Genomic DNA, 21,965 nt, shown 5'->3' on the forward strand with positions numbered 1-21,965 from the left:
TATATATATATATATATATATATATATATATATATGGTTCTTGGACCAACTTTGAAAAAAAAAACAAAAAACCAAGTAGCTTCTCTTTACATAGCAACATAAAAATCTTTTCCCTTATCTTGTTCTAAAAAGAGGAAATTACTTAGAATATAAAGGTGAAGGCATATGCTTCACAGAATATTTTGGAGAAATTCAAAGTGACTCACTTTACTGCTTGCTGTAAGCTATGATACTTGCTTCAGCTGAATTTTTTAAAAATCCAAGGTTAACAATCACAACTGTGAAAAATGGAATTTAAGACAAAATTATAGAAACGTGTTTATAATGAAGCTTGAAGTAAAAAATTAATCCAAGTTATTCCATTCTTTAAGTTTAAAAAGGGCAGGAGTAAGAAATTATCATTTCAGTCTGCTAAAACCAAATGGACAGATATGTTTACCCTAATACAGTGGTCCCTTTCTCACCTGAGATTAAAATTTTATTCCTTACCTCACTAAGCATCTGTTTCTAACTTTCAGGTATTGTAATTTGACGCCTGAAGTGCTCATTAGAAATTCTAACAGAGTATTCCCAAATCACCACATTATACTATAGGTACTCATTTTGGTGGGATCTCTATCAACACAAATTATTTATTTTACCCTAAAAGGGTAAAAATTGCTCACTCTGAATATAAAATACACATTTCTTTTCAAGCCTTTTATGCAGGTGACATTTGGTTATGTATGGGAATAAGGATGAGCTTTTTATCTCTAAGAGAAAAGTAAAAAGTTCATAGTTTCTACTTAAAGATAACAAATATTTGAAACTGTCTTATATAATAAGCATGAAGCCCTCTGTAATAAACTACATTGATCAATAGTGATTCTGTGAACTGAAGAAAAAGAGATCAAATGTGAAATCTAGTGTGAATTTTCCTACAAATATAAAAGATGAACAACCAGCATAAGACTTCTTTAAAACACCTTCCTGTATTATTATTTTTAATTCAGCAAGGCATAATTCATAATTCTAGTGCTAAAAGCCACCCATACTATGAAAACACAGTTTCTAATTTATTGCAAACATACTCTATATGGAATTCTTTTTAACAAAAAATAAAGTCTGATAAAAAGTAAATGACTCAAGTAATCATTCTTCTAACTAACTCTTTTTCAATAAATACATACCCTTTTCTACCTTTCAAGCACAGATTTTAAAGTTCCAAAATTATTATCATTACTTACTTCCTATAATTTTTCTCATTTAGGCAGATGACAAGTCAGAAACACTTTATAAGGCTGCAAATTAAATACATCAGTACTAAGGCTTCAAGCAACAGTTTTAAGGGGAAATTTCAGGAAAATACTCCAGGAAAGATCCTTTACATTCACTGTATGTAAAAGAAAAAAGGTCAGGAAAAAGAAAAATCCCAGCTTCATGAATCAAAGGCGGGGTCCCCTGAGCAGCTCTTACCTGCGATCCTCGGATTTGGGGATGGGGTTGGTGCAGCGCTGGCTGTTATACTTGGCCACATATTCACATTGCTTGAAGGGGGCAGTCTTGTCCTCCAGAACGTGTCTGATACAGAAGGCGTAGCCGTTGAGTCGCCGCTGCTTGCACAGTTTGGGGCTATATGAGCACAAGGGCTTATTGTCAACCTCAGAGAAGTGTATATGTTTCCCTTCATACATCACGTGACTCTGTTCCTTGTGAACATCAGCTAAAAGACCACCACAAAAAAAAAAAGAAAAAAGAAAAAAAAGAAAGAAACCCAAATGGTAAATCAGAGAGTATAAAGCAAATTAAGTTGAGAATTTTACTGAGTGACTTCTGGCCCCATAGCCATACCTGATTTTAAATCTTCTGCACCATAGCAATGTTAAGAGAACCCCAAGGATACCACACTTTGGAATGCTGCAGAATCAAGATGAAGCCGATTGTCTATAAAAATATCAAAAGGCCTAGTTAACAAAGTGAAATAAGCAAAGTCTGCTCACCTCAAAAGTAAAATACTAGGATATCACCCTTCTAATGGGATGGATTCTTCATTGTAATCCAATGTCCCAATTCCGAATTAAAATAATAAGAGGCGTAAAATATTAAGTTACCTTACCCCTCCAAACGGAACTAAAAACTTCTCCTCTGGCTAAGTTTTGGAAATACCTCAGAACAGGTAGGGGTTTTCCACCAAACAAATGCCATCAGGTCTTTCCATCTCATTCCTGGTGCTGATAGGCTATACCTATTTTCAGGACCTGAGTCTCTTTACAATGACAATGGACCTCAAACTTCCCTCAGAAAGTCTACATTTTCTGATAAGTTGGCAAGTGTTTGGCAATTTGTAACAAATGTTTTTATGAAATTGTAAAAAGAGCAAATTCCTGTTTGTAAAAAAGTAATTTTCCCTCCAATCTTCCCCCTCACTTAGCCCACCTGTTGAGCCCAAAGACTAGTCACCCAACCACACTTCCACCACTCAGTTCAGTGCTTGGTACTACACGGCACTCCCAATTAAAATAAATAGAATAACAATCATGGTTTATGAGTCTTTGGAGATTTGGTTAGAAATGGAAGAAAGGACACAATTCGCATACCTCTCTAAACACGAAGTTCCAGAAATAGCATTTATATATTTATTACTAGAGGCCTGGTGCTCGAATTCGCGCACTGGGGGGAGAGGGGTCCCTTAGCCCGGCCTGTGCCCTCTCCCAGTTTGGGAGCCCTTGCTGACCCCTGGGGAGCAGGCCTAAGCCATCAGTCAGACATGGAGGTGGGCGAGGCTCCTGCCACCACCTCTGCACTGGTCAGCTGTGAGCCTGGCTTCTTTCTGGCAGAGCAGCACTCCCCTGCAGGAGTGCCCTGACCACCAAGGGGCAGCTCCTGCGTTGAGCATCTGCCCCCTGGTGGTCAGTGTGTGTCACAGCAACCGGCAGTTCCACAGTTTGATTTGCATATGTGTCTTTTATCACACAGGATAAGACCACATGGTTCTATGAAATTGAATCAGCTAATCTGTCAAGTCAGGACTGCAGTGGGTTGATGTGGTCTAACACCCTTTCTCTACAGTCTGAAAGCCACCCACATGGCTGTTAGAGCAGCTTAGATTCCAGCTACAGAAAGCCTCAAAAAACACTCCCTCCTTTACTAAACTCGGTATGAAATTCCTTATACAAGTGAACGGCAAGACACATAAATACTTGAGGAGTTGGAAGATATATTTGCGCAAGTTCAGAATCTGGACTTACTTTGTTATCCTAAACAAGTCATTTAGCCTCAGCTTTCTCGTCTGTAAAATAGGGATAATAATAGTAGCTATGTTATCATCAAGCTGCTCCAAGGATGATAGAGCATGCAAAACACCAAGTACTGTGCCTCGGACATGTTAAATAACGAACAAACAAAAATTATAGATTGTGGGAGAGGGAAGGGAGAGAAAAAGATCAGGAGCAAAACATCATCACACACCCTATCAGGGATCTAGCCCACAGCCTGAGCATGTGCCACAATGGGGTATTGACCTGGCAACCTTACGGTGCACTGCACGACACCCAAACAACCGAGCCACGCCACCCAGGTAATAACGCTGACTTTTACATGATTCCCGTTATGTTAAGAAAGTATCAAGTAATTCCTATTTTAGTAAGCTGTCCTATTTTTTAAAAAAAACACAGAATTAATGATTAATGTTACCAAATTCTCTTTCAGCTTCTGGGGAAGATGATCATTTTTCTCTTTCATACTTTCAAAAATATGGTGTTTATTATTTTCTGATACTGAACTCTTCTTATAGTCCTGGGTGAAAGCAACTTGGTCATTATGTATTATCATCTTACTGTGTTGCTGAATTATACTTGCTAATATCTAAGATTTCTGTAGTAGAAGAAAGGTCTAAATCTTCTGTTTGTGTGCTTTGCCAGAATTTGATATAATATTTCAAAAAATAATTTAGAAAATCTTTCTCTTTTTCTATATTCTTGAGCAAGTTAAAAAGCACTCCAGGTATAATGTTCTTTAGACGGTTGCCTGGGCTCAGTACTGGTTTTTCATAGTGAATCAGTTTTAACATTATCCCCATATTGCTAAACTTAGCAATATGACTTCTTACATTTAATTTCCTAAATATATGTGATTTTTTTCCTCATATTCAGTGTATTCATTCATACATACATGTGATATCTGTGCTTTGTCCCTTTGTTCATGTCAGGTTTAATAGGAGGTTATTTCATGTTTTCCCCCCAGTATCTTCTAAAATAAAAACACAATGAACCCCAAATCTCTTGGAGTTATTAGTATCTCCATGTATGTTTTCTAATTCATCAATTGCTGGTTTTAACTTTGATAATCCTTTCTCTTATTTTTTAGAAAGAGAAGAAGGGAGGAGAGAGAAACATCAAGGTATGAGTGAACTATCCATCAGTTGCCTCCTGCATAACCCCTACGAGGGATCAAGCAGCAACCTGGGCATGGAATCAATCTGGCAACTTCTGGTGTGTGGGGATGACACCCAACCGAGCCACAATGGCCAGAGCTGATGCTTTCTGTTTGCTTTTCATTTTTATTTTTTGTAACTTCTTTGGGACGAATTATTCTATTTCCATTTTTTCTTGCTTAGTATTTTTGAATCTTCCATATCTGCATATTTTTCTGTGTTTTTGGGGGGTTTGACTGAGATTGTCTTTGGGGCCTAATAAGGATTCTTGAAAAAGCGCATTCATTGTACCCAGGGTATGTTGTTACATCATATTAACATCCACTATATTATTACATATTTTTGTCTGCTTGCTCTATCAAGATTGAAAGAGATCAGTCAAAATCCCCTATTATGATATGATTTGTCTATTTCTCCATATATTTTTTGTTTTATAAGTTTTAAAGTTGTATTATTTGATATATAAGATTCATAACCACTCGATTATCATTCTTTATCATTAGGAAACACAACTCAAGTGATGAATTTTGTCTTAAATTCAACCTTGTCTGACAAAAATATTTGAACTCTCACTTTTGTTGTTTCAATTTGCCAGTTACATATTTACCCACTGTTTTTAAATCACGGGTCAGAACACTCTGGCTTACAAGACAAATCTGTTAATTCACTTACATGTTGTCTATGGCTGCTTTCATGCTATAACAGGAGAGCTGAACAGTTGCAACAGCGATTGTATGTCTGAAAAGCCTAAACTATGTACTAAAATAGTATCTGCTGGTCCATTTAGATGGCATCTCTTAATTGGTTTGACTTTTCTGCTCTAATCTGTGTGTCATTTTCCTTTAATAAATGGGTTTATTCAATTTATAATTTTATATTTATTTACTTGGAAAATATTTCATCTTAATTTTATTATTTTACTAGTGGCCCAGTGCACAAAATTTGTGCAGGGGGATAGGGTGGGGAAGGTGTCCCTCAGCCCAGCCTGTACCTCTCCAATATGGAAGCCCTCAGGGGATATCCCTCTGGCAATCCAGGACCCCTGGCTCCTAACTACTCACCTGCCTGTCTGCCTGGTCGCTCCTAACCACTCTGCCTGCAGGACTGCTTGCCCCCAACTGCCTCTGCCTTGGTCCTGCCACCATCGCTTTGTCCAGAAGGTCTCCCGGTCTAATTAGCAAATTACCCTTTTATTAGTATAGATTAGAGGCCCAGTGCATGAAATTCATGCATGGGTAGGGTCCTTAGGCTTGGCCAGTGATCAAGGCCAATCCAGGCCTTCCTTCCCCCGGTTGCCAGCAGGGGCCTTCATTCCACACTGCCCCCTAGTGGTCAGCACACGTAATAGCGAGCAGTAAACTCCTGGTCAGTCAAACTCCCAAGGGGACAATTTGCATATTAGCCTTTTATCATATAAGGATTTTTTACATTGCTTTTAGCTTTTGATTCTTTTTATTGCATGTTTCATTATACAGCCTATTTTCTTGGAAGATTCAGTCTTTGCCCTTTAGATAACATTTTTTACTACACACTAAGAAAATTAGTATACTTAACCTTATTATGATTGACCTCATGTTATGAATGAAAAAAATTTCCTAAACTACACACCCCAAACGCATATTTTTTCCTTGTATTATGATTTTTACATTGCCATAGTATATAACTCCCCCCCCCCCCTTTCAATATATCCTTTATTGATTTCAGAGAGGAAGGGACACAGAGAGATAAAAAGAAACCTCAATGGTGAAAGAGAATCATTGATCAGCTGCCTCCTGCATACCCCACACTGAGGATCAAGCTTGAAACCTGAGCCCACAACCTGGGCTTGTGCCCTGACCAGGAACCAAATCATAACCTCCTGGTTCATAGATTGATGCTCAACCACTGAGCCAAACCAGCGGGCAGTTTATAACATTTTAATGCTGGTTCTACATTTAAATTTATTCTGTGCTATTCACTAATCCATTGTGTTTTTAATTTATCTCTGATTCAATGGTTTATAACATAGTCACCTCTCTTCTCTATCTCCCCTTCCTCTCCACTCCCCATCCAAGGCTGACTTATGGATTATCAGCCATGGTTTTTCTGTTTGGAAATATATGTCAATTAAATAATATACTTAATCTATAGCTTATCTGGACATGAAATTCTGAGGTCAGATACTTTTCTTATCTACAAAATTTGTATATTTTCCCCCATATCTTCTAGAATGAAAATGCCAGAGGTCTGCCTCTTTATTTTATTCAGGGCTTGATTTTTTTTTTTTTCCATTTTGACCTAATAGTGCCTTTATATTTAAGGACTAGAAACTATTTTAGAGGCCGGCTGGCATGTTTCAGTGGTTGAGCATTGACCTATGAACCAGAAGGTCACAGTTAAATTCCAGTCAGGGCCCATGCCTGAGTTGCGGACTTGATCTCCAGTAAGGGGTGTGCAGGAGGCAACTAATTGATAATTCTCTTATCATTGATGTTTCTAGCTCCCTCTCCCTTCCTCTAAAATCAAAAACATATTTTAAAAATGTATTAAATATATTTTTAAAACAAAAAATATATAAGAATGTATTAAAATCTTCCTAGTCAACGTCCTTCTAATGCTGAGGATTCAGTAATCTATCCCATTGCCCTCTCTCAGCATTTGCCATAGGTGGGAAAGAAAGCTCTCGCTAACCATCTCTATGCCTTTACACAAAGGTGTTTAATTTCAACCTCTTACAAACAACTTCTCTGCCATCTTAATATTTTTACACCTGTGACTAATTTTTTCTTCCCATTTGATTCTTAATGCTTTTAATTTCTTTTCATTTTTCTCTGATTTTTAATGTTTTAAAGTCATACTAAAAGCCAACTTTATATCATTCTTTGCATTTTACTTTTGAACAATCAGCTGGTTTCTCCATTTTCAAATCCCTCTTTTAAAAGCTCAACTTAATCTTTATACTTAAACTTTCAATTCCCTGATGAATTCACTCACTATAAATACCATAAAAGGAAAGAATGTTTGGAGAAAATGGCCCTCTGCTTGGAAATCTAACTCTTTCTAAGTGAGTATTATTTAATATCAAAATCACTTTGTCTATAAACTGGAAACAACTATTCCTCTAATGGGTTTTTCCTTTTTTTTTTTTTATTAAAGAAGACATCATGACAAAATCACTAAGGCAACTCTCAGGGAAAAGACCTTACATTTTTTTCATTTTTTATATCCAGCCTCCCACCACTCAAGCTCTTTACCCATACTCCACCAAAGGCAAAGTTCACATGGCCTTCACTCTGACACTCCTTGCAAAATATAAAGAGAGGAGAAACAGAATTATAAAGCTCACATGATCGTAATCAAATGTCTTATGACCCTAATATTTAAATACTATCATATCTCTAATCCATAAAGAAATGCTATGCCTAAACTCTACCTCTTAACACATGTCAACTATCACTTAAAAGAGGAAGGAAAAAATCCTAATGAGACAACTATAAGTAGATATTTTCTTCAACCATGGAAATAATTTGCTTAGACTATAACAGATCTATGCTCCCTTACGGAGGGGAATGCAGATAATTAAGCACTTTAGAGTGGCAGCAAAATATTGTAGAAACTCTTATTACCAAAAGCAAAAACAACTATATTGAGAATAGTCTCACAGAAAGAATATCTCCATGGTAAACATACCATATACCGAAATTCAAAAGTAAAAAATATGGTTAGGTGTTAAATATTAACAACAACAACACAAACCCACAATCCTCCTTGATATTATATGCTGAGTTTAACTGGAAAATGAAACAATTCATTTTTATAGTTTCTTTCATCCTGCAAATACAGAGACATTAGCAGGAGACAAAAGAAAGAAATGTAAGCTTATAACAAAAGCACCTACAGCCTTTTCAGTCTTCCAACAGCAACCATAATCCAATTTGACAAAAAGTATGAACATTACTCTCTCTGGGACCGCCACTGCACCACCTCCATGTGGGAATCTCTATACGTCATGACTGTTCTTTTGAGTCTCGGGTTTCAGAAGCATGTTCACTTCACTGCCACAGCATTTTCCCCTAATTGCCATCTGTAATTTTATATTCTACCCCCTTTTAACAGCCTAGCCCAGTGGTCGGCAAACTCATTAGTCAACAGAGCCAAATATCAACAGTACAACGACTGAAATTTCTTTTGAGAGCCAAAAATTTTAAATACCTTACAATTTTAAAAAAACAGCTTGGACCTAAATTCCCAGAATATTAGTATATATATTTAATAGAAATGAAAAGAATAGTTAGCCCAGAGTCACTTTCAAGTCTTTAAAAAAGCTTCTCTACCTTTTTATGAAGACTTTTATTTTATTTTAAAAAATATATATTTTATTGATTTTTTTACAGAGAGGAAGAGAGAGGGATAGAGAGTTATAGAAACATTGATGAGAGAGAAACATCCATCACCTGCCTCCAGCACCCCCCCCCCCCCCCACCGGGGATGTGCCCGCAACCAAGGTACATGCCCTTGACCGGAATCCAACCTGGGACCTTTCAGTCCGTAGGGCAATGCTCTATCCACCGAGCCAAACCGGTTTTGGCAGCTTTTTATGAAGACTTTTAATTCAACTTTGTAGAACAAGAAAAATGTAAGGAAATACTAAACAGATAAGTATATTAATTTAAAAAACACACATACACTAACATCCCACACACCAATGTGGAAAGCAGTAAAATTAGAAATAATGAAAATCAACTGATGGAAAGAAAAACTTCCTATCACTCAAAAATATGAACAATAGTCAGTGTAAAGTTCAAACTAAGTATTTTAAAATAAATCAAATAAATGCTTATTGAATGTCTATTATATGCCAAGCTGCACTTGACAAATAAATCTGCTTTATGAATTCAAGTTTAAACGGCCATTACAGTAGGCGAGTTCCTCACCTGATTCATCAGACAGGTAAAGGGGAGTTCTGCAGAAGCTGAGAGCATTTACTGGCTCTAGTGGCTATCAGAGATGGCACTCAATCCTGGTTCTCCTAATTACTAGGACTATGACTTTGGGCAAGTAATTTAGGTTTCAGTTTTCTCATATGTAAGGTGAGATTCGAATAGTCATGGAGTTGTTTAGAATCAAATTAGGCATTTCACGAACCATGCCTAGCATGGTATCAAGCACACAGTAATCACTTAATGTTAACTATTAGAAGCTGTACGTAGTAGTTTATTAGTATTATCATTTTAATCTACACTCTGCAGAACTAAAATGCATTCTCCAGCTGCTAGTGGTTTTCTGAATGGTACAGTGTAAGTCTCCATTAAGTCGGGCCTCCCACCCTTTTGGGGCTGTGCTAACAGAAGCCACAGAATTCTTCCCGATAACCCATATTAAAAATCTAATGTTAAAAATAATGTCTACCTTCTATACAGCATCTATATACTGTTGTTCTTGTGATGGAAATCACTAAGCAGAGCAGTGCCTGACTTGGCTACAGCATTATTAGCTCCAGTAAATAAATCATCGGAGTTCCTGTCCAAGCCACAGTCACTCTCAATTGTTATGGAAACCCTATATTGCAGCACAGGAAGAAAAAGTTGTAGCTATAATCCTCAAAGTTCTTTTGTTCTCCGAATCTGAAACTAATGTCCTCTTTGTTGCTAATCTCCACGTAACACTATTTCAACTCTTGGCCTCTCTGTAGCATTCGACTCTGCTGACCACTTTCCCTTTCTTGAAAATCTTCCTGGCTGCCCAGTGACTTAGTGTCTCTTGCGCCCCCACTCAAGCGTCAATGTCCCCCAAGTTTCCCTCGTTTTAGGGATGCGAGATGAAATACCCACATGGGCCAGCAGGGTGGGCCAGGGCAGACTATGGCAAACTGCTCCTCTCAAGGGGTCGGACTCAAACCAGTTCCAGTAAACTGTTGCAATTAATAAAAAAACAAATAAATAAAAAGCAGACCCAGAGTTTTCAATTTTTCAAAAGAAGATAAACGTTGGGTGGGACTCGCCCTCAGGGTGGCCTTCCCTCCTCTAGCAAATGGCTGGTCAGCGGTTTGGACCCCCTGACCTTCCCTCCCTGGAGATAACATCGAGGCCTCAGTTGTAGTTCAGCTCCAGGCCCAGAAAAGCAACAGAACCAGCCACAGCTGATATGGGACCAGCGGCACTGAATGACCCCGGCCCTGGTAGGACTCACGTGGAAAGCCGTGGAACATTCTATTGGGATCTCCCCCTGGGACTTCCCCTAAAACCTCCACTCTTCAGTCCCAAGGGCGCTTCCTTTACCTCTAGAACTTGTTTCCTAAGCCCAGTCTTCGAGGAATTACTTGGTCTTCTACATCTATGATGTCTTGGCTTTTTGTTGCTAAGAACTCAAATACCAAGGTTGCTGAACCCAGGTCCAGTCTGACCCCACAGGTCAACACCCTGTGCCACCTACACCAGTATTACCTTGAGAAATTTATTTTATAAATCTATGAAATGGCAGTGATCAAGTCACACACAAACACACAAAAAGAGTGAGTCAAACAAGACACTTCTACAAGCTTCCATTTTCATTCCTACTCTACATCTACCCCAAGATTAGGTTATTACCGGTATCCCAAATTTCAAACCAATTGTACAAAGCTGTTCATGTGAATAAATGCATTTTTCTGGACAAGAGTCCGTAAAGTTCGTCAGATATCAGATTCTCAAAAAACAAACAACTAAGAACCACTGACTAAGCCAAAATTTTCTCCTTCTACCACTCCAGCTGTTATCTATACAAGAATGATTCCCAAATCTACATCCGGTCAACTGGGCGGCCACTTTACCTGGGTAACCTCTCCACTTCTCTCCATCTTTGGTGCCCTGGCCACCAAACCTTCAATCTTCTCAGCAGCGCTGGGTCTGATTCCAGCCTGGCCCTCCTTTATACATCCCCAGTTCTCAAAAATGGGAATAACTTACTTAGCCAAAGGCTTCCAGGCGGGCTTGTAATTGTAAAGGGACCAAACACCAGTTCCTTAGGATCTGGCCAGGCGGTAGCACTATTTATTGCTCTTCCTACAACTCCTGTAATTTGCAACACTGAATACTTTTGTGTCCTCCGGCATTTATTCATACTTTCAGGTCCCGCCCTCAGAAGTGCCTGCCTAAAACTTCCCGAGGGCTTCACACAGAAACACCCCAGGAAAGTCCTTACTTTAAGGGTTGCCCCAGGGCAGCTAGAATAAATAGCTTTCCAGCCTCCAGGCCTCAGGGAAAACCTCTCTTATCACCCGAGGTTGTGTAAGTCAGCGCTCCCCCCCCCCCCCCCCTCTACTAGACTAAAAACTCCTCAAGGGCAGAGAATGTGTCTTTGTATCACAGGGCCCACAGTTACAGCTAAATGAATGAAACAGCAAGGCTCCACCCACCCTCCCATCACCTTCCACACCCCGCCCTCCCAAGGAGGGGCCACACACACCCAGGCAGCAGGCAGAGTTTTAGAGGAAGAGCTGGAAGTAAAGAAAAACCCACCTTGTTGCAACTCACAGAACTCAAAAGCAGAGACTACACTAATAGCAAGCTGCTGAAAGTTTCTATGAATATACTGCTAATTTCCTACTGGCACAAAAATACTAATTTGTGCCGAGACCGGTTTGGCTCAGTGGATAGAGCATCGGCCTGCAGACTCAAGGGTCTCAGGTTCGATTCTGGTGAAGGGCATGTACCTTGGTTGTGGGTGTGCAGGAGGCAGCTGATTGATGTTTCTCATTTAATTCTCTATCCTTCTCCCTTCCTCTCTGTAAAAAAAAAAAAATAAAAAAAAAAAATAATAATCAATAAAATACTTTTTAAAATACTAATTTGCCCCATGAAGGTAATTATAACTTTCTATCAGCACTCAATACTCACTAGTATTATTAGTTTAGTATACATAATGAATCAAGAACTCATTCAGATTTTTTTTTTTAAATCACATGGAAAGTATTAAAACTCTTTGGAGGAAAACACTATCCAAAGGCCCTGCCCGGCACCCTTCTAAGGGCTTTACGAGCAATTCCTCATTTCATCGTCACAGAAACCCTACGAGGAGGTATTATCACCACCTTCTCTCACAGATGAAAAAACTGAGAATGAGGTTAAGTAAGTAGTCCAAATCACAAAGGTAGGATTCAAGGCCAGGTTAACTCCAGAGCCCAAGCTTTAACCAACAAAAAACTACACAACATTGTCAAATGGAAAAAACCCTAAGATTGTGTTTATGTGGTATGTACACACAATCACACAAAACAAAACACAGCATGTTAACAATGGTTACCTCCTGGGATAAATCTGAGTGGAATGAACATGAGGATCTATTACTTTTAGTCAGAAAAAGGGCAAACAAATAAGAGAAACGCTTTTTAGATGGCGCGGACAGAAAGGTAAGGTGGGTTCGGGGAATTAATATTTAAGGAGCACCAATAAGAGCCAAGCACATGGGTGTCCCAATTAATTAATTGTCTGCCTAACATTTCATACAAGAATCATTTCGCACAGTAGAGGGGTTTCCTAATGGCCGTAACTTTATAACAATGGGCCATCTCACCTACTCCTTACCTCAGAAGGGGGTATTTCTATTTTACAGATAAACTCGCCAAAGAGGAAGTAACCCATCTCCTGGGGGAGCTGGATGAGAACCCAAAGCCCAGTCCAAATCTGTGTCTGACTGTAGGATGTTATGCTACAAATAAAATTTCTTGAACTGAAGAGCTGTCTTAGAAACCATCGGAACCTGGGAGCCTGGCATCTCCAGTGCCAGGAGGGAAAAGAGAGGCTCTGGATTTTAACCTGAAGTTTTAGTGCAGGGTATCTTTACACGTGTCTCAAAATAGCCAGAAGTATTGTCTGAAATCAGCATTACAGTCTGAGCTCTGGGACAGAGTTACATTAGCATAAATTAAATGGGCTTGGTTGTGACTCCATTGTATATGCAGCGGAGTGTCTGCTTTTGGGGACAATTCGCTGCTTCCAACCCATTCTCACCTATCTACCTATTGCTTACAAGTTACCACGTGTGTGTGGGGAGAGACTGGGTTACCGGACCAGGGGACTGTTAACTGTATTCAGAAATAAATGGCCTCTCAATATCCATAACTATTGTTCCAAACCTGGATAGTGAAAGCGGCTAACCCTGGGGGAACATCTCAAATAAGAATGAATGGGTCAGCATTTTTTTTTAATGACTTAATTCTGGGTGCACTGACTTAGAAATTTTAAAACCCATCAAAATCAAAATTTCATTTCTCTAAGAATAGCATTGACATGATTTGCTGAGAAAAATAGTTGGGGTGGGATATTCAAAATTCCTCCTTTCAGACTTATAAATCAAAATAAATATTTATTTTTGGAACTAAACATTTAAGAGTAAAAAAGTATCTCACCTTAGCAATTTAAGATTAATTCCGTATTTTGCCCTGAAGCCTCTTATTCGTTTCAAATAAAATGTAACTTTTGAAAATAAACCACACCATTTCTTCAGGAATAAAGTAGTCTTTGAGGCAATTAAGAAATTAACATTTTGTTACAGGGTGGAAAAAGTATAAAACTTTTGAGATTTGTACATATAGTTTTTTAAAGCTTAGGAATGTGAAGTTAAACCTGTATCTTTAAAATATTGAATTATGAGGCAAAGGGATTTTTTTTTTAAAACCTTAAAATATTGTGCAAAAGAGACTCACTGAGTGATTTCTTCCAACCCATATGCTCTAAAAGTGCCAAACTCCAATAGAAGTAACCATTTTGGGTACACAAGTCCATAAAAAGCGTCCAAGTCAATAAGCAATTTCAATTAATCAATAAAGTTAAACAACCATTAAATGCAATCTGCATATTTTGTACGCAACCCATATCATCTCACATATCACGCCTCCCTTAAGAACAATGCTAAACGGCTGGATCTATCTATCTATCTATCTATCTATCTATCGCTGGGGAAAAACAGAAGTAGTTTTATTTTAGGCAGACAAAAGGGAAAGACTCAGTAGGACTCACAGAAGGAGTCTCCCACTTCCATGCCTGACAGAAGTCAGCACTGACCGAGTCCTGGGCAATCCATCCATCCGCGGCTCCGCCAGGGCCCCTGTCCGCGGGTGACCGTGCTCTGGGGGCGGGCAGGTGGGCAGAGGTGGGGCACCCGGCCGGCCAGCAGGCAGGACGCTCATGCACACACACCCAGCATCCTGCCCCAGGCCCAGCACAGAGGGCAGGGCGGGGGGAGGACAAATAAGAGGAAAAAGCACCTCCAAACCTGCCCATCCCGGGGGCGGGCCGCGGGGGGCAGGGCGCATTAGCATCCCAACTTCCATACCAAAGGAGCCCCGGGGGAGGCCAAGTGCAGCCCCAGGAAGCATCCCGTCCCAGAAAACCAGGACACCTAGGTTTGGGAATTTAACTTTTCAACTGAAACAAAACAAAACACACACACAAACAAGCAAACAAAACCCTCTCAAAGCCCACGGCACCAAAACGCAGCTACCACTGAGCCCGTTTAAACCCCGAAAGGAGCGAAGACGGGGTGCCAGGCAGGCTCAGCTCCCGCAGACCCCTCTGCGTTGCAGCAATCACCCATTTCCTTTAAATCCCCATTCCCCCCGCGGCTGGGTCCAGGACACCCGACCACAGAAATGCACACAGTTATCCGGAGAAACCAACTGCGGACCCCGGAGCCGTGCTCCGGGAGGTGCCCTGCCCACCCTGCCCACCTCCTCTGCCTCCCCGTCTTCCACGCTCCCACGCGTCCTGACAACCGGGGTGCCCCCCCTCCCCCCGCTTTGGGCTGTTCACGTGTCCGGCTCCCCGGGCAGGACAGTGACCACACACACCGGACGGGCAGCTCCCACCTCCGGGGGCGGCTGCGGACACCCAGCCCCGCGCCCACGCCCTCCCGCGGGGCCGGGGACCCCACGGACCCCGGGGTGCAAGGGGGTGTGGAGCGGGTGGGGGGGGGCAGATCGGGAAGTGTGACCGGCCCGGGGTCCGGGGTCCGGGGTCCGGGGCCCGGGATAAGAAAAGCCGCCTGCACCCCCAGAAAGCCCACCTGGACCCACCGCCCCCCCTCCCTCCCCGCCGCCCAAACCCCGGCAAATCCTCGGGAAACTTTTCCGCGCGGGACGGGCGCAGGCCCGGGGCCGGGCTCGGGGCTCCGGGCAGGGCCGGGCGGGCGGCCGGCCGGCCGGCGGGGCGCGGGGTGGGGCGGGCAGGGGCGCGGGGTGCGGGGTGCGGGCGGAGTACCTTCACGGACAGGAACCGGCCGAGAGGGCCCCCCAGGCCGGGCGCGCTCCCCGGGGCTCCCCGAGCGGAGGGCGGCCCCCCATTCGGGCCTGAAAGGAAACTTTCCGGGCCGCGGCTGCACCTGACTCCGCGCCGCCGCCACCCCACCCCGCGCCCGCCAGGCCGCCCGCCCCGCCCCGCAGGCCCGGAGGAGGGGGCGGCCCAGCGCTCTCCCCGCGGGCGGGGGCGGGGGCCCGGGAGGGGGCCGCTCCCCGCGCCCCGGCCCCGCCGCCCCGGGCCTAGCGTCCGTGGGGGCCGGGGGGGCTCCGGGCGGCGCGGGTCCCGGCCCCACAGCGCCCCGTCCCGCCCGGAGGCCGCGGGGGGCGCCGGGCGCGGGGCAGGGCGCGGTCGCCACCGGGCCCGCCGGCCCGAGGCCTAGTAGCCGGCACCCCCGCCCCGCACCCCACCCGGCCCGGCCCGCAGGCCGCCCGCTCCGCTCCGGCCCCGCACGCCCCGGCCCGCCCTCCGGCCCCCGGCCCCTCGGACCTGCCCGCGGGCTCCCCGGCCCCCGGCCCCCGCCGCCCCCGGCCCCCTCACCCTCCATGCTCCGTCCGGGCCCGGCGCGCCGGCCAAGCCGCGGCCTCACGTACGCGCGCTCGCCGCCCGCCTGCCCGCGCGGCCCAGCCCGCCGCGCTACGGGAGCCCGGGGATGTGGGCCGGGCCTGGGGCCGCCTCCGCTTACCTCTGCGCCGCGCTCCCTCCGCCCTCCGCCTCCCCGGCGCCGCGGCCCGGCCTCACACACACCCCGCGGCCCCGGGCGGGCGGCGGACGCGGAAGCTCGGCGGCGCCGCGGCCGCTCCCCGCCGCGCTCCGGCCAGAGCCCGTCCCCGGCGGCCGGAGGGCGAGGGTCCTGCGTCCGGGTTCGGGGAGCTCGGAGGCGCTCCGGGCCGGGATGGCGGCGGGGAACTCCCCGGACCTCCTCGCCAGCCCGGGAGGCAGGGCTGCCGGCGGCGCTGCGAGCGGCGGAGCCTCGCACAGCACCACTACCGGCCCCGCGGCGGCATAGCAGCGCGGCCGCTCCCCGGCCTCCGAAACGACAACTTTCCGACCATCTTGGCGGCGGCGAGGGAAGGGGGGCCGGGGGGCCGGGTGCCCCCGCGCCCGGGGAAGCTCGGGCTTCTCCTCCTCATCATCCCGGGGGGCGAGAGGGCACCCGGCCGTGCGCTCCGGCGCCGGGGGCCGGGGGGCAGGGGGCCGGGGCGAGGGGCCGGGGGCCGGGGGCCGGGGGCCGGAGCGGGGGGCCGGGGGCCGGGACGGGGGGAGCCGCTGCGGGAGCGGCCCGTGGGCGCCCGGGGGGCACTGTCTCGGCATCTCCTTTCTGGTGGGAAGAACTCTTGACAAGGACCCAGGGTTCCCGGTGGTGGTGGTGATTTTCTAGTTTCCCATGTAAGTGACTATTTAAAAAAAATTTTTTTTTTTTTTTTTAGGCTCATCATGATTTTTGTTTTCCCCCCTCTGTGACAGATGAAGTTCAGTGTCTGGTGGTCAGTGTGTATACGCTTCCAGAGACTTCAGAGCCACCTGGTCTTCAGTTGCCTGTTGATGTGTGTGTGTGTTTGTATAGGAAGGTATCCGTGTAAGATGTTGTGTGTCTGAGGATCTCTCTCCAAACCGAGGTTGCTGGAAAGGCGGTTGTAAAGGGGTGTCTGTCTGTCTCCCATCCTCAGAGCCAGGGTGAGTGAGACCTCCCCGCCCGCCCAGGAAGGCATGGTGCCCGCAGGTGGGCCTTTTCCCCGGTGCAGTGCTGGCCGGGCAGGAGGGCAGCCAGGGGCAAGGCAGCCGGAGTGGGACTGACCACGTTGTTCCGGGGAGTCTCATCCCAGGCCGCCCGGGAGGAAAGGTCCCTGCAAAACTGGAACTGGGTTTTGATGACCGCTTTGGATTTTTTTAGGTAAAGGGACTTATTTCGAATTCATTCTGTCCAGGCATTTAAGATTTTTTAATTTATTTAGATTGTTTTGTTTTGTTGTTAAGGCAAGCATCTTCGGTGCATTGCACGTGTTGCTGTCCACTCTCTGTTGTGCCACGGGATCCAGAGGCGCCTTGTTGTGAGAGTTAAAATGTCTGTTTCAGAACTTCCAGGGCGCTGCCAGGCTGTGTAAAATTACTTTGAATCCGTGGCGGTGGATGGTGGTGTCATCAACCTTTTTTTTTTTTTAATTAGCAAAGCTCAGTAGGTACATGGAATCAAAGTTTCAATCCCGGGAGCCGAGGGCGCTGGCGCAGTGTGGGACAGAGAGGTGCGGCCCCTTGCAGCACTGCCCACAGAGCCCTGCCGGAGGAGAGGCGGGGGCAGAGAGGCTTTGCTATCTTTGTGAGAAGGAGAAGAATATTAGAAAATAATCAGAGGATCATTCTGTTTGTTCTACAGGTCACGGTGAGTCTTATACTTAGTTATGTGTCTGACACATGTTGGCTAACCTAATAGGAATTGATTGGTAATATGACTGCCTTGAGTCTCTTTCATTTATAATTTATTGCATTGCATTAAGAAATAACTGATGACTCCACTTCAAAATGTTTTTTTTTTTGAGCTTACAAATTTAGAAACTTAAAGTAAGTTCTGATAGTGTTATTTTCATGCTGACCCCCATCTTTATCATCTAAGTCTATCTCCCCCCCCTCAAAAAAAAAAAACCAAAAACCAATGTACCTGAATAGTCCAAGTGTTCTTTTGTGGAGATTTTTTCTTTCTCTGGTAGAAAAATCTAAAGTAATTAAAATTAACTGATTTTTATCATCTTGGAAGCTTGGGTTGTGAAGTTTCCTTCAGTTTACAAATTTTTTAAACATTTGGAGATCAAACACACTTGTCATAACAAGGAAATTACTTCTCTAATGGAGTTGAAAAATGTGTTTTTGTACAACCTGTTCCTTGACTATGACGTGACTTTATAGATAATACTTTGAATTTTTTAAGAAATTAAGATGTGTTTGTGCTGACTGCACCCAATTATGCAACCTGTCTAGTGACCAATACTTGTCTGGGGATTGGGATATGGTGCATAATCTTAGCGTTTCAAAGCTTGACTGGTACATAGTTGTAGTCCTTAATGTTTACCCACCAGCTGAGCAGAGTAGCCCAGACGGGAGGAATTATAACCCACCCAGGAAAGAAATCCCGCTTTATTTGCAATGCTAGAGGCTTGATGCACAAAATTCAGGTGAGGCAGCCCCACCCACTGGTCATCCGGGAAGGTCAGAAGGTCGTTCCACTGTCCAGTCTAATTAGCATATTAGCTCTTTATTATATAGGATTGGTGAATTAGATTGGTCAGTGAATATTTCATTTAGTAATTGAACTTATTGCAGGTGCAATGTCTTTATAATTCCTAGAAGCTGCAGGTGCTAACAAAACTACTGACATAATTGAGCTTAAATAATCCTGTTTGCCCAATAAAATTCCCAGTACTCAAATTTGGCTCACATTATTGAGGAGCTAATGCATCTTGGTAACCTCGCTGGGCACTTTTATGCATGTGCTCTCATTTGATTCCCCCAAGAGTATTATTTTTTCTTTCTTTCCTCCTCCTTTCTCTTTCTCCTTTTAAATTCAGTTGAGATAAACTGTCTTCACTTTCAAGTACTGTAGACCTACTTGGCTCTAAAGCTTTCCAGTAAGATTTCAAAACTTCCTCCTGCTCTAGACTTTCCAAGGTGCCTGGAAATGCTAAATTCCTGCTATACGTTCTTTGCCAAACAAACTTTGAGCACCTAGCAGCTGGAGCCCTCTTCGTTCATTAGTCCCAATCAGTGGCTTATTTCATCTTTGTGAAGTCTAATATCTAAGCCTATCCATTGTTTGAAGGATGCAAAAAAAAAAAAAGTATTTTTCAATTGAAATGCACTGCCTTTATGGCAAATGTGACAGCAGACATGGTTATACAAATTTAGTGGGGGTTTTGCTTATCTTTTGGAGGACTAGGGTTGTAAATATAAACCTTCCCTAGTTATACAAATGCTTTTTCTGACATTTCTAAAGGCAAACTCAAAAGTCATACAAAGAGTCCCTAGCTAGTGTAAAAAAAATCCCAACAAGGTAAAAAGGTAGAAGTGAAATATATGTAGAAGCTAAAGTTTTTAAAAACCACACTGTTATGATGGTGGCCATAGACACATTTTTTTTTCACTTGAAGTATTTCTGTTTTGGAAACATTTGCTGGTAATGTTTGTATCTAAAACAAAGATTTTGGTTTTATTGTGATTACTGTGCCCTGCAAAGAAATGCTTTTGAGAAAAGCTTTATATTTGCCAGATATCCACATCATAGCTTTAGATTATTTATGTGTGAATTTTCTGTAATACTAGTGGCCTAGTGCACAAAATTTGTGCACATTAAAAGGGGATTAATTAGAGGAAATATTTTAATATCACTATTTGCCCTTTCTCTATAATAGAAGTGTCAGAGATGAAAGAAAATTAGTAAAATGTATATGAAAATCTCCCTCCTGTCAGCGTCTGGGGCACACCACAGGACCTAGAGTCAAGTCTTCGCCCCCCACCTGCATGCACTTCTAAAATGCAGGAGACCCAGACCCAGCCAGCCCCACCCCCCTCAAGCCTCTCCAGGTGTGGGGGTGCAGCCTCAGGTCCCCCATCCTGGCGCCTGGTGGGGGTCACATTCTCAAGTCCCCCAACAAGCCCTGCTGGGCGGAGAGCACATCCTGAGGTCCCTCGCCCCCGCCAGGTGCCATGCAGCCTCAGGTCCCTGCTGTTCGGTTGTGACATTACGGCATCCCAGTTAACTTGCATATTCCTCTATTGTTACGATAATAGATTCAACTATAGTCAAAACACACACGACTGGGTAATCTCCCAAATTCTAACATGAGGCAGGCACTGGAACGTGGGGACTATTACCTGATGCCAAGTTAGAAACCAAGACAATCTTTTATTTTTAAATCCCCACATGGGCCAAAAGTATCCCCTGGGAACCAGATGGTCACGGGCAGCAGCAGGGGCAAGACATGTCCCTGGAGCCATTTCACTGCCTTCCGTCCTGCTGCCGGCAGAAAAGGTGATGTCTCAGCCTAGGCTCTGAGCATTCTTGGGCCACTTTTCTGACTCCTGACCGTAGGCTAAGGGAAACAGCTTTCCACCCGAAGTCATGTGTTAAGTAATGATTAGTGAAAAGAAACACCCTGAAGCAGTATTAAAGATTGGATCTGGGTAGAATTATAAGTGAGAGCTCTTTCCATAATTTATAATGAAAAAATCTGTGTCCCAAGAGGTGGTTAGCTAACACATTGCAGTAAGAAGAGAAATCCACAGAGCCCCAGAATAATAGGCAGAGTTCAACACAACGGTGACAGCGTTCATTTCTGTCACGTTCCTGGTTAAGCAAGCTTTTATAGGTCCCCTGGGCACGTAACCACTATTTCCATGGGAAAATAAATTCCAGTTTCCAAACAACTAATTTACTGGAACACAGCCCATTAATAAGTTTGGACTTCCTGTATATAACATATCTGCTATATATTCATTATAGACTTTCAGAATTCAATAGTGAGGTTGGGAAAAGGAGGAGAAAATCTCATTCAATCAAAATAAGGAGTAACTATTAATACAATTCAAATAGTTTGATTTAAATTCAGATAAGGAAAATTATCAGATATAAAATGGGGAAGCCAGTTACAGTACACCAAGCAGGAGAAAGAGATCACAGTAACTAAAGATTGTATTATTGACCTTAATTGCATACATTGGTGTTTCTATTTTATGCATATCTGGTTGCTATATTATATTACAGTTGGTATTTGCATTTTGTTAATCTTTTAAAAAAAATTTTTATTGATTTCAGGGAAGAGGGAGAGAGATAGAAACATCAATGATGAGAGAGAATCATTGATCAGCTGCCTCCTACCGGGGATGGAGCCCACAACCTGGGCATGTGCCCTGACTGGGAATTGAACTGTCATCTCCTGGTTCGTAGGTCAATCACTGAGCCACACTGGCCAGGCTGTTTTATTTTTAAGGAAATCCAGAAAGAAATGAGACTGAAGTAGATAAGGATCGATTAAAAAGTGTCCAACCTTGTCCATTAGGCTGATGCTGTTTCTTACCCATTCAACAGGCCCTGGCCATTCCTGTCTATCATGATGCCCCAGCTTTCAGCTCTGCCAATTAATTCCCACTCTGCTTTGATGCCTTCCTCAAAATCTTGTCCCTGAAGCGTTCTGGTGCCAACCTGATTCTAGTGACCTTATTCTTACTGTAGTATCCTGAGTTGTTTTCTAGGTTTTGTGGGGTGGGGCATTGCTTACCTGTGTTCTTTTGCAAGAGAGGCACAGTGGTTAAGACCC

General features: G+C 43.8%; 1 protein-coding gene and 1 long non-coding RNA gene across 6 annotated transcripts in view; one reads left to right on the forward strand and one right to left on the reverse strand.

Annotated features, from left to right (window-relative positions):
* INO80D (INO80 complex subunit D) overlaps positions 1 to 16,854 on the reverse strand; it is a 56,303-nt gene extending 39,449 nt beyond the window's left edge. Inside the window, exons 1-4 of one of the 3 annotated variants that reach the window (XM_084892181.1) lie at positions 14,386 to 15,375; positions 3,228 to 3,268; positions 1,831 to 1,923; positions 1,456 to 1,702 (exon numbers count right to left, since the gene is read on the reverse strand). In XM_084892181.1, the coding sequence (XP_084748307.1) occupies positions 1,456 to 1,673 (218 nt within the window). In that variant the 5' untranslated portion in view covers positions 1,674 to 1,702; positions 1,831 to 1,923; positions 3,228 to 3,268; positions 14,386 to 15,375. Of the gene's footprint in view, positions 1 to 1,455; positions 1,703 to 1,830; positions 1,924 to 3,227; positions 3,269 to 14,385; positions 15,376 to 16,345 lie in introns of those variants that run through there. The other 2 variants (XM_084892182.1, XM_084892183.1) reach the window with 2 other exon arrangements.
* A 26-nt stretch (positions 16,855 to 16,880) lies between these two features.
* LOC311626593 overlaps positions 16,881 to 21,965 on the forward strand; it is a 29,280-nt gene continuing 24,195 nt past the window's right edge. For 2 of the 3 annotated variants that reach the window (XR_014795727.1, XR_014795728.1), the window contains exons 1-2: positions 16,881 to 17,049; positions 17,331 to 18,040. This is a non-coding gene — a long non-coding RNA (uncharacterized lncRNA). The remainder of the gene's footprint in view (positions 17,050 to 17,330; positions 18,041 to 21,965) is intronic. The other variant, XR_014795729.1, reaches the window with a different exon arrangement.

The sequence above is a fragment of the Pipistrellus hanaki genome (assembly GCF_964339955.1).
Source record: "Pipistrellus hanaki genome assembly, chromosome: 8".
Classification (NCBI taxonomy): Eukaryota; Metazoa; Chordata; class Mammalia; order Chiroptera; family Vespertilionidae; genus Pipistrellus; species Pipistrellus hanaki.